Raw genomic sequence first — 11,711 nt, 5'->3', positions numbered from 1 at the left:
AAAAAAAAAATCAGGTAGATCACTTCCATTTGTGTATAATGCCGACCAGCATTACATAGTGCCGGTCTTGAAGAAATGCGTAGGGCTAATAGTAAATGTGTGCCGATCTCCCCTGACCTATATATACTATATAACTCGGGTCCCGGGTCCTGTTCAACAAGCTATGATTGATTGGCGATTTATTACGAAGGATAAAATTATTTCATTTGTACTATTACGGAAAATTCGGATAAATTTATTAAGGGACAAAAAAAAATGGAAACACGGACTTCCGATTGAGTATATTAATTATAACAAATTACACTAATTGCAATATTTGCGTTTAGATGAATATAATTCATTCTCTTACGCTTTACATGTAAACTTTAATTTAGATATATTTTTCATGATAAAGTTTCCACTTGAAAGTCCGAAATTCGAATATCTGAAAAAAATATAATATGTAAATTCTAATATAAATCATATTTCAATTAGGGATGGCAACGGTTACGGTTATTAACTGGTCATGACTGGTTATGACCGTGACCGATATCGGTCGGTCAAAGGCTTCTGACCGACCGTTTAACCGACCGGTTTGACCGACCAGTTTGACCGACTGGTTTGACCGACCGTTTAACCGACCGTTAACTGACCATTTAATTATTTAACAATTTTTTTACGAACTTAATCAATAAAAAAAGTTGTTATAACATTTCTTTAGTGGATTTAATCAAAAAAAAAACACTTTAACGTTTTTTCTTAATTAAATTCATTAAAAAAAACAGTTAAACGGTCGGTTAAACGGTCGGTCAAACGGTCAGAAAAACGGTCAGCCAAAACGGTCGGTCGGTCAAAGGCCCTTAACCGGTTATGACCGACCGATAACCGACCGTGACCGACCGTTGCCATCCCTAATCTCAATGAATGTTTATCGAATCTCACATGATATTCAAATCTCAAATGGACATTCGAATTTATATTATAGTATTTCAAGTATTTAAATATTACTGTATGTGCGTTTTAGACTATTTTTCTTTTACGTATTATGGATTTTATTATAATTTTATAGTTGAAAAAATTAAAAAAATGCATTTTGCATTGTATTTTACAATCGAAACATTCGAATGAATCGAATCTCAGTATTTTTCTAATCTCATAACAAATTCGGATCTCAAAATTCGAATATTCTAATTTACTTAATTTATAAATGTAACCCAATTTCAAATGGAATCTCTATTAATCATAACGAGAGTTAGTAACGTAAATATAGTAATAATTTATTTATTTTTTTGTTCCAATGATACATATAATGTGCATAAATCCAGTATTTATTATTATAATTTTGTCTTAAATAAAATTCATACTTAATTACTACGTTTATTTCTTTATTATTTGAAACACTTCATAATCTTCTAAAGTAAATTTACCTATACGATCTCTTATCATTTTGTTATATCGACACTTACGATAGAAAGTGGAGTTATAATCTGAAGATACATTTGAAGCATACATAACAATATCATTACCAAAATGTGGACCAGCTGTAGAACTGAACCAAAATGCATATTCCTTATTTTCTAAATTACTCAAAATTGCATCTTTAAAATTATTCTTATTTTTAAAAGAAAAAATAAAACTATCACTAGCTTTACCCCAAGAACTAGGAGAAGATTTCCATATTGCCGGATTATACCCACCAATAATTTCTTCTGTTTCTTTTATTTTAATAAATGTAACAGTATTAGGTTTATTATCACATAATTCATGAAATTTTTTAGGGGTAAATCCATCTCGGCTTCCTTTTAACAATAATTCAAATTTATATGGTAAATATGCTTCATTAAAATTGTTATCATTAATAACTATTTTATCTATCCATTTTGAAATAGTTGAAATAATACCAGAATTAACGATTCGTGGACAAATAATTTCTTCAATGTTTTCATTAATTTTAATTTTTCTAGGAAGTTGAATTTTATGAGATGATACACTTTCAGGATCCAAATAAAAGTTTAATATATCTTCATAAAGTTGTTGATTTAAGAGTTTTTGATATGGAAGAACTTTTTGTGAAAATTCTTTTGGTGATAAACAAAAAAATCTAACGAAGGATAAACAATGTTGTAGAGTATCTTTCATTGTTTTAAAATCATCATCAGACCAAGTTTTAGGATCTGGAATGAGAATTTGATTTTGTGCAAGACCCCATTTTAATACATGTTCCCATACTTCAATTTCTTTCATTTGTAAATCATCATTTTTAATAATCGAAATTAAAGATTTTTCAGTAAGTGAAGTAAAATTTAATGATTTTAGTACTTTTTTGGGAGACTGAACCATTAAATTTGTACAAAATTCTTGAAGTTTTAATAAATTATTAGAATTTGAGCTAATTTGTTGAGCAAATTCAAAATATTGTTCTAGCCGTTCGGACTTATTTTCAATTAAATATCCTTGTAAATAATCAACTAGCTCTTGAAGACTAAGCTTATCTGCAGTAGCCAAAACTTTAAGAAGGTCTGAAGTGTCCTTTTCATCCAATGAAAGGATACCACCATAAATATACCTATTATAAAAAAAATATAAATTATAATTTGAATATTCAATGTTATGTATATCACAATATATAACTTACTCTAAAATTATTTGAAAGATTTCCGGTGATACATTTGGTAATTTGATATGAGACAAAACATTGTCATTATTCTTTTTGTTTGAAGCCAAGGCTCGTCGCAAATATGGTGAACGATAGCATAAAATATTCATATGAGCACGAAATATTTTTACGTTAGGGTCTTCACCAACTTCAATTGTGACGTCATAATATTCATCGTCTTTTAATAATTCAATATAATTTTGACTTAATTTCGAAAAAAATTGAGTAACCATTTTTTCTTTTTTCTTTTTTTTTAAAAAAAAATTATTTATAGTTATTTCAGATATCATATATGGTTAAGCAGTACGTACACCAACTGCAGATGATGATGGCTTTACTTCCAAAATAGGAACAATCTACCAGGATCTAGAGCTATCCATAGAAAGGTCAGGTCTTGGTTATTTGCTTTGAATGAGCCAAAATCAAGTAGATCACTTCCATTTGTGGATAATGCCGACCAGCATTACATAGTGCCGGCCCTGAAGAAAATGCGTAGAGCTAATAGTCAATGTGTGCCGATCTCCCCTGACCTATATATAACTCGTGGTCCTAAATCCTAATCTAACTCTCTATAGTGATCGGCGATTTTATTACGAAGGATAAAATTATTTCATTTGTACTATTACGGAAAATTCGGATAAATTTATCAAGGGACAAAAAAAAATGGAAACACGGACTTCTGATTGAATAAAAAATTATACTAATTGTAATATTTGCGTTTAGATGAATATAATTCATTCGAATTTATATTATAGTAAGATTAGGATAGTTTTCATACAGATGTAATAATTTTATTTTAGTTTATCTTTGGTTATGTTTATCCGCGCCTTGGTTAGATAACCCATGGCTTTGGTATGGAGGGGTTCAAGATTGTATGATCTTGAATTTCAAGTATTGTTGTTATAAATTATTATGTATTTGTGATGCGTTACTTTTACTAATAAAATTACTATATACGTTTACCAAAAAAAAAAAAAAAAAAAAAAAAATTTATATTATAGTATTTAAAGTATTTAAATATTACTGTGTGATTTTTAGATTTTCACCATCACACCCACAGAGTTCCAATCCGAGGATCGACGGATGGACACATTTTGACGATTATACATAGATTTAATTAATTAAAGTCTAGAATTTTTTTGAGATATACTTCGGATTCTACTCCAATGCGCAATATAGTAAAATTAAAATCCGGTTCAATTATAAAATGGAGAAGAAATTCAACTCGGATCGAAAATCCATCCGATCGGATGAAAAATTCAATCCGAATCGAATTTCCCTTTTTATTTTATTATTAACAACACTCTTAAATTTACTATATCGTGTATTAAGATAAAGCAATCCACACCTCTGACACATAAGTAAATACCTAAAAAGCCAATCCAGCTAGTTTTCATCCCTGTAAGCAATACGAGAAACTGTTTCAAAGATGAATTTTCATACATAATAAATTAAATCAATCATCTAAATTTTTGTTATGACAAAATATGTATCTTTAAATATAAAAACGTAACATAAAAAAGATTTCATTTTAGTTTTACTATTAGTAATTCTCACGTGAATCCTCCAAAATTATTTGAAGCAGACATTTATATGAAGAGAAAATAAACGAATTTTTTTTTTAAAAAAAAAATAAAAATAAAAAGAAACAAATTTTTTCAAGAGAACTAAATTTTTTCAAGAGAACTAAATTTTTTAAAAAACTAAATTTTTTTTAATAACATCTCTCAACTATCCACAAACACTGCCCTTCCATCCTACATTAGTTCCATCAGGACCATAAAAGAAAATATACCCATAAATAGATGATAGTTTATCACAAATTTCAACTATCCTTCTTTGGTAACAAGTACGGTGAATGGAATTCATATGGTCCTTACCTTTATTGATTAAATCCACATGCAAATTGCCAAAACCATCTTTGGAACTCTAGTTTTTGCGATTACGTCATCATCAATAAACGTTTATTTGTTTCTGTTATTTCCATGAATAAATAAATAAAAGATTGTTATATTTTAATCAGTAAAACGTATCTTTAATTAATAAATTATTATTAATATCATTATAAATGTGTAACTTTTAGTATTTAGTTTGCAAATAAAAATTTCATTACATTAAGTTATTTTAAATAATTTCGTTAAAAAATTGTAATAGGTTTATAAGATAAATTAAAAAAAATTTCGGTGAAAATCACCACCGGTGAGATTTAGCACTACTCTTTATTATTTAGTTGAAAAAAATTAAAAAAAATACATTTTGCATTGTATTTTACGATCGGAACATTCGAATGAATCGAATATCAGTATATTTCTAATCTCATAACAGATTCGAATCTCAAAATTCGAATATTCTAATTTACTTATTAATTTATAAATGAACACTTGAGTAAAAACGGAATCTCTATTAATAACGAGAGTTAGTAACGTAAATACAATAATAATTTATTTATTTTTTTGTTCCAATGATACATTACATATAATGTGTATAAATACAGTATTTATTCTATTTTTGCTTAAATAAAATTCATCCTTTAAATACTACTACATTTATTTCTTTATTAGATGAAACACTTCATAATCTTCTATTGCAAATTCACCTACACAATCTCTTATCATTTTTTCATAACGCCTTTTACGATATTTAATGGTGTTATAATCTGCAGATTCTTTTGAAGAATATATAACAATATCACTACCAAAATATGGACCAGCTACAGAACCAAACCATAACGCATATTCAGAATATACTATTTTACTTAAAATTGCATCTTTAAAATTATTCTTATTTTTAAAAGAAAAAATAAAACTATCACTAGATTCACACCAACAAGCACTTTGAGGAGATTCCCATATTACCGGATTATACCCACCAATGATTTCTTCTGTTCCTTTTATTTTAATAAATGTAACAGTATTAGGTTTATTATCACATAATTCATGAAATTTTATGGGGGTAAATCCATCTCGGCTTCCTCTTAACAATAATTCAAATTTATATGGTAAATATGATTCATTAAAATTATTATTATTAATAACTATTTTATCTATCCACCTTGAAATAGTTGAAATAATACCAGAATTAACGATTAGTGAACAAATAACTTCTTCAATGTTTTCATCAATTTTAATTTTTCTAGGAAGTTGAATGTTATGAGATGTTACACTATCAGGATCTAAATAAAAGTTTAATAAATCTTCATAAAGTTGTTGATTTAAGAGTTTTTGATATGGACGAAGTTTTTGTGAAAATTCTTTTGGTGATAAACAAAAAAATCTAACGAAGGATAAACAATGTTGTAGAGTATTTTTCATTGTTTTAAAATCATCATCAGACCAAGTTTTAGGATCTGGAATGAGAGTTGGATTTTGTGCAAGTCCCCATTTTAATACATGTTCCCATATTTCAATTTCTTTCATTTGTAAATCATCACTTTTAATAAGTGAAATTAAAGATTTTTCAGGAAATGAAGTAAAATCTAATGATTTAAGTACTTTCTCGGGAGACTGAACCATTAAATTTGTACAAAATTCTTGAAGTTTTAATAAATTATTAGATTGTGAACTAATTTGTTGAATATATTCAAAATGCTGTTCCAACCATTCGGACTTATTTTCAATTAAATATACTTGTAAATAATCAACTAGTTCTTGAAGACTAAGAATATCTGCAGTAGCCAATACTTTAATAAAGTCTGAAGTATCCTTTTCATCCAATGAAAGGATACCACCATAAGTATACCTATTATAAAAAAAAAATAAAAGTTATAATTTGAATATTCAATGCTATGTATATTTCAATATATAACTTACTCTAAAATTATTTGAAAGATTTCCGGAGATACATTTGGTAATTTGATATGAGACAAAACATTATCATTATTCTTTTTGTTTGAAGCCAAGGCTCGTCGCAAATATGGTGAACGATAGCATAAAATATTCATATGAGCACGAAATATTTTTACGTTAGGGTCTTCGCCAACTTCAATTGTGACATCATAATATTCATCGTCTTTTAATAATTCAATATAATTTTGACTTAATTTCGAAAAAAATTGAGCGACCATTTTTTTTTTTAAAAAAAAAAAAGTTTGTTTCAAGTTTGGTTAACTTAAATATTGATGTACGGTAGTACACAATACATTTTACGCCACCATCCAAAATAAGAAGTATTTTATTATAAAAAGTATTCCGCAGCATCGGGAGATCTGCAGAGCAAAGTAAAAACATGAGATTTCAGTATTTCTAATGTAAGAAAATAAAAAAATCAAAATTTGGTTACATTTTCCTACTAAGTTGAAGTCTGAACATTGCAGCTCTTAAAAACTCTTGTTCTCGTTAAATTTCTGATGTTAGGAGTATTTTAACGAATTTAGCACGCAATATTTTAATGTAAAATTTTTTAAAAAAACTTGTTTTCTTTTAATATTTTATAACGATAAAAGCGCTTATATCAAATAGTAATTTCTAAAAAAAACGATTGGAAAAAAATATAATTTAGGCCGGAATTATAAAATTTGGCCAATTACAACCGAAATTATAAATCACATGATATGTACATGACCGGTTATAATTCTGGTCAAATTTTGGTCATTTTTTTAGCCCTCGGATTGCGTTAAAAAAAAGTCACGAAATCTTAAATGATGATATTTCCATTTTTTACTAGAAGAAGGATTCTCGATTAATTTTATCGGAACAAGTATCGATTCTTCAATATTCAGAAAAAAATATTTTTTCTTTTTTTTTTCCTTCGAAATTTAGGTAAAAAATAGCAAGTACTGAACTATTCATGATGTAATTTAACTTTAATTATGATTCATATTGTTTTTATAATAGAATTATAGCAATTGATAAATCCCCATTATTTGTTGTTTGGAATTTTATAAGCATTCAAAGAATCTTAGATGATGCATTAATTGAGCTAAGTGAAGGTTTCATTGAGTGCTCTGTAAGAAATGTTTGACACATATTTGTTTTCCGTAAATGGAACATCATATTCACGATGTTTAAGTTAAACAATGTTAAACAATGATGATAGTACGCTTTAAATATAAAATTTTGATATCTTAACCTACCTCTATTTAACCTCATAGCTATTTACTCGGCTATTTAGTATTACACATTAGATTAAAAAAAATAAACCAGTATAAGTTTGTTACGTTATAAATAACTATTTATTTCTTTGTAAAAATGTTATAAATAACGTATAAATATTTTTATTATATTTTTTTGCCTTAAATAAAATTCATCCTTTAAATACTACATTTATTTCTTTATTAGATGAAACACTTCATAATCTTCTATAGTAAAGTTATCTTCACTATTTCGTATCTTTTTTTCATAAAAACGTTTACTACATCTAGTGACATTATAATCTGCAGATTCATTTAAAGCACATATAACAAAATCATTACCAAAATATGGACCAGCTGTAGAACTGAACCAAAATGGATATTCCTTATTTTCTAAATTACTCAAAATTGCATCTTTAAAATTATTCTTATTTTTAAAAGAAAAAATAAAACTATCATTAGATTTACCCCAAGAAGCCATTTTGGGAGATTCCCATATTACTGGATTATACCCACCAATGATTTCTTCTGTTCCTTTTATTTTAATAAATGTAACAGTATTAGGTTTATTATCACATAATTCATGAAATTTTTTAGGGGTAAATCCATCTCGGCTTCCTCTTAACAATAATTCAAATTTATATGGTAAATATGATTCATTAAAATTGTTATCATTAATAACTATTTTATCTATCCATCTTGAAATAGTTGAAATAATACCAGAATTAACGATTAGTGAACAAATAACTTCTTCAATGTTTTCATCAATTTTAATTTTTCTGGGAAGTTGAATGTTATGAGATGTTACACTATCAGGATCTAAATAAAAGTTTAATAAATCTTCATAAAGTTGTTGATTTAGGAGTTTTTGATATGGGCGAACTTTTTGTGAAAATTCTTTTGGTGATAAACAAAAAAATCTAACGAAGGGTAAACAATGTTGTAGAGTATTTTTCATTGTTTCAAAATCATCATCAGACCAAGTTTTAGGATCTGGAATGAGAGTTGGATTTTTTGCAAGACCCCATTTTAATACATATTCCCATATTTCAATTTCTTTCATTTGTAAATCATCATTCTTAATAAGTGAAATTAAAGATTTTTCAGAAAGTGAAGTAAAATTTAATGATTTAAGTACTTTTTCGGGAGACTGAACCATTAAATTTGTACAAAATTCTTGAAGTCTTAATAAATTATTAGAATTTGAGCTAATTTGTTGAGCAAATTCAAAATATTGTTCTAGCCGTTCGGATTTATTTTCAATTAAATATCCTTGTAAATAATCAACTAGCTCTTGAAGATTAAGCTTGTCTGCAGTAGCCAATAATTTAAGAAAATCTGAAGTATCTTTTTCATCCAATGAAAGGATACCGCCATAAATATACCTACCATAAAAATAAAAGTTATAATTTGAACATTCAAAGGTCATACATATTATATAGTATATAAACTTACTCTAAAATAATTTGAAAGATTTTCGGTGATGTACTTTGTAATTTGATATGAGATAAAATATTATCATTATTCTTTTTGTTGGAAGATAAAACTCGTCGTAAATATGGAGAACGGTAACATAAAATATTTTTATGAGCACGAAATATTTTTACGTTAGGATCTTCACCAACTTCAATGGTGATATCATAGTATTCATCATCTTTTAATAATTCAATATAATTTTGACTTAATTTCGAAAAAAATTGAACGACCATTTTTATTTTAAAAAAAAATAAAAATAAAAATAAAAAAATAAAAATAAAAAAAATAAAATAAAATAAGGTTTTATTATTAACTTTTCAGGTAGTAGTACAATATACAATAGTAGTACAATTGTCTGCCAAAATAGGTATTTATTTTTTTTATGAAAAAGATTCCCGCAGTATTTGGAGATCACAATAAATAAATTTTTTTAAAAAAACAAGAGTCCATCATTCATGGGGAGCTGTGAAATTTATAATAAGGAAAAAATGCTGTTTCAGCATTTTATATCAATTTATGAAAAAAACTGCTGAAATGATATTTTCTTCATAATAACCTAAGAAAAAAATGCCGAAATGGCATTTTCGTATCAATTATTGAAAAAAATGCATTGACCAGCAGTCGGGTTGACCTGAAATATTCGGTTACTAATATTTATTCTTTTTTTCTAAATAGTCCGATTTTAGTTTATTCCTTTATTTATTTTAATTAATATATTAAAAAATACTATTAAATTCTAAGAATTTTATTTTTTTTAGTATTTTTAGTATGATTTTTACTTCAAATCACCACCAAGGGTGATCATCACCGTTGGCCGGAATTATCAATTTTTACCGGCACTATATTTTTTTTAATGCTGGTCGATCATCATAATTTCAGTCCCCGGTGATCATCACCCCAAGAAAAATTCTTTAGTATGATTTTTCTTATTACTGATTTTTTTTCTATTTTAATTTTAGTAATGTTTTTTCTTTATCGATAATAATTTCTTTTAGTAATTTTCTGATATTCTTTTTCTTTTTAGTTTTAGTAATTTTTATAGATCTTTTTCCCGATTTTTTCTTAGTAATATTTTAAAAGCATTTTTTCGAATTTTTTTTATTCCCGATAACAATAGACCGGAGGGACGTTTTTTTTTACAGCTTCGGTAAATTTTTTTTTGAGGATAATTTTTTTTCGATCATATTGTATCTCCCTGATAACAATAGGCCTTTCTTTCATTTATTTATTATTTTTTTTTTACATATTTTATTTTATTTTTTTAACGATAGATCATTCAGTAATTTTTTTTTTCATTAGAAATTTTTTTTTATTTTTTTTTATTTTTTTTCCAACAATAGAGGACTTTGCCTTTCTTTATGTTCGGTAACTGACATTTACCAATATTAATTGGTAATAGTTAGTTCCGGTTATAAAAAAAATTTACTTTTTTTTTTTGCTTCCTGGTATTAACTGGCGTCATTCTAATACTTAAGTAATAGTTCTATCGATTTTTTAGTAATAACAATAGGCTTTGGTGATAAGAATATTTTTTTTTTGTAACAATAGATTTGATAATGGAATTTTTTTTTTGATATAAATTTTTATTTTAAACGATAGATTACTATGATATAATCTCTGTAATATTCGGTATTCTTGGTGATGAGAAATTTATTTATTTTTTTTTGTAACAATTAATTATTCAGAATTGATTTTGTGATGAGTCTATAAACGTATAAACCATAAATTCTATAATACTGCAACATTTGTTTAATATCATAATATTTGTCTCAAGTTATTGTAATACTAAATCATTCTAATTTAATCATATTGTAAATACACTTCACATTATTGTATTGTAAATATTGTAAATATAATTTATATCATTCAGATATAAATAGTTGTATTATACTAATAAATATAATGTATTATTCTAATATAATAATCATATTGTAAATATAAATCACTATATGCTCAGTATTATACAATGTGTTCTTAAAATTAAATTCTTAGTCTAATATTAAATCAAATCTACACCTTTTCTTAACATGCAAAAAATTTTTTAATGTGCAAAGAATTTTTCTATGTAAAAAAATTTTTTCTGAGGGTACTGACTACCTTTCAGAACTCTTTTTTAGGTTTTTTTTACACCTTTTTAAATTTTTATTTTATTTAATTTTATTATTTATTTTATTTTGAATTTCAATTCTTCAAATTCAGTTTCTAATTACAAACAAAATTTAGTATTATATAAGTAACAAAATTCTAAACATAAATCAGAATTTTCTTTTCAATACATACACTATATATATTCTGGCGCAGCGCGACGGGTTACGGCTAGTATTAACCTAAGAAAAAAAATGCCAAAATGGCATTTTCATATCATTTTATGAAAAAATGCCGTTTCAGCGTTTTTTTTAATATCAACTTATGAAAAAAATTGCCATTTCGGCATTTTTCATATCAATCTATAAAAAAAATGCCGAAACGACATTTGTTAATATCAACACTTATAAAAAAAAATGCCATTTCGGCATTTTCATATCAATCTAT

At 26.0% G+C, this 11,711-nt stretch overlaps 3 protein-coding genes across 3 annotated transcripts; all 3 read right to left on the bottom strand.

Moving 5' to 3' along the window:
- Nucleotides 1–1,356: 1,356 nt before the first annotated feature.
- On the bottom strand, nucleotides 1,357–2,868 carry OCT59_025299 (uncharacterized protein; the record flags this gene model as incomplete). The annotated part of the gene is made up of 2 exons (XM_066137525.1): nucleotides 1,357–2,545; nucleotides 2,615–2,868. 2 exons carry the CDS (start codon nucleotides 2,866–2,868, stop codon nucleotides 1,357–1,359), a joined length of 1,443 nt encoding a protein of 480 aa, XP_065991996.1.
- A 2,313-nt stretch (nucleotides 2,869–5,181) lies between these two features.
- OCT59_025298 (uncharacterized protein) lies at nucleotides 5,182–6,698 on the bottom strand (the record flags this gene model as incomplete). The annotated part of the gene is made up of 2 exons (XM_066137522.1): nucleotides 5,182–6,373; nucleotides 6,445–6,698. The coding sequence occupies 2 exons, from the start codon at nucleotides 6,696–6,698 to the stop codon at nucleotides 5,182–5,184; spliced, it is 1,446 nt and encodes a 481-aa protein (XP_065991995.1).
- A 1,090-nt stretch (nucleotides 6,699–7,788) lies between these two features.
- OCT59_025297 (uncharacterized protein) lies at nucleotides 7,789–9,412 on the bottom strand (the record flags this gene model as incomplete). Its single annotated transcript, XM_066137515.1, has 2 exons — nucleotides 7,789–9,088; nucleotides 9,159–9,412. 2 exons carry the CDS (start codon nucleotides 9,410–9,412, stop codon nucleotides 7,897–7,899), a joined length of 1,446 nt encoding a protein of 481 aa, XP_065991994.1. The 3' UTR covers nucleotides 7,789–7,896.
- Nucleotides 9,413–11,711: the final 2,299 nt, after the last annotated feature.

Source organism: Rhizophagus irregularis, chromosome 5 (assembly GCF_026210795.1).
Source record: "Rhizophagus irregularis chromosome 5, complete sequence".
Classification (NCBI taxonomy): Eukaryota; Fungi; Glomeromycota; class Glomeromycetes; order Glomerales; family Glomeraceae; genus Rhizophagus; species Rhizophagus irregularis.
The sequence above is the reverse complement of the archived record's forward strand: the minus strand, read 5'-3'. Positions and strand labels throughout refer to the sequence as shown.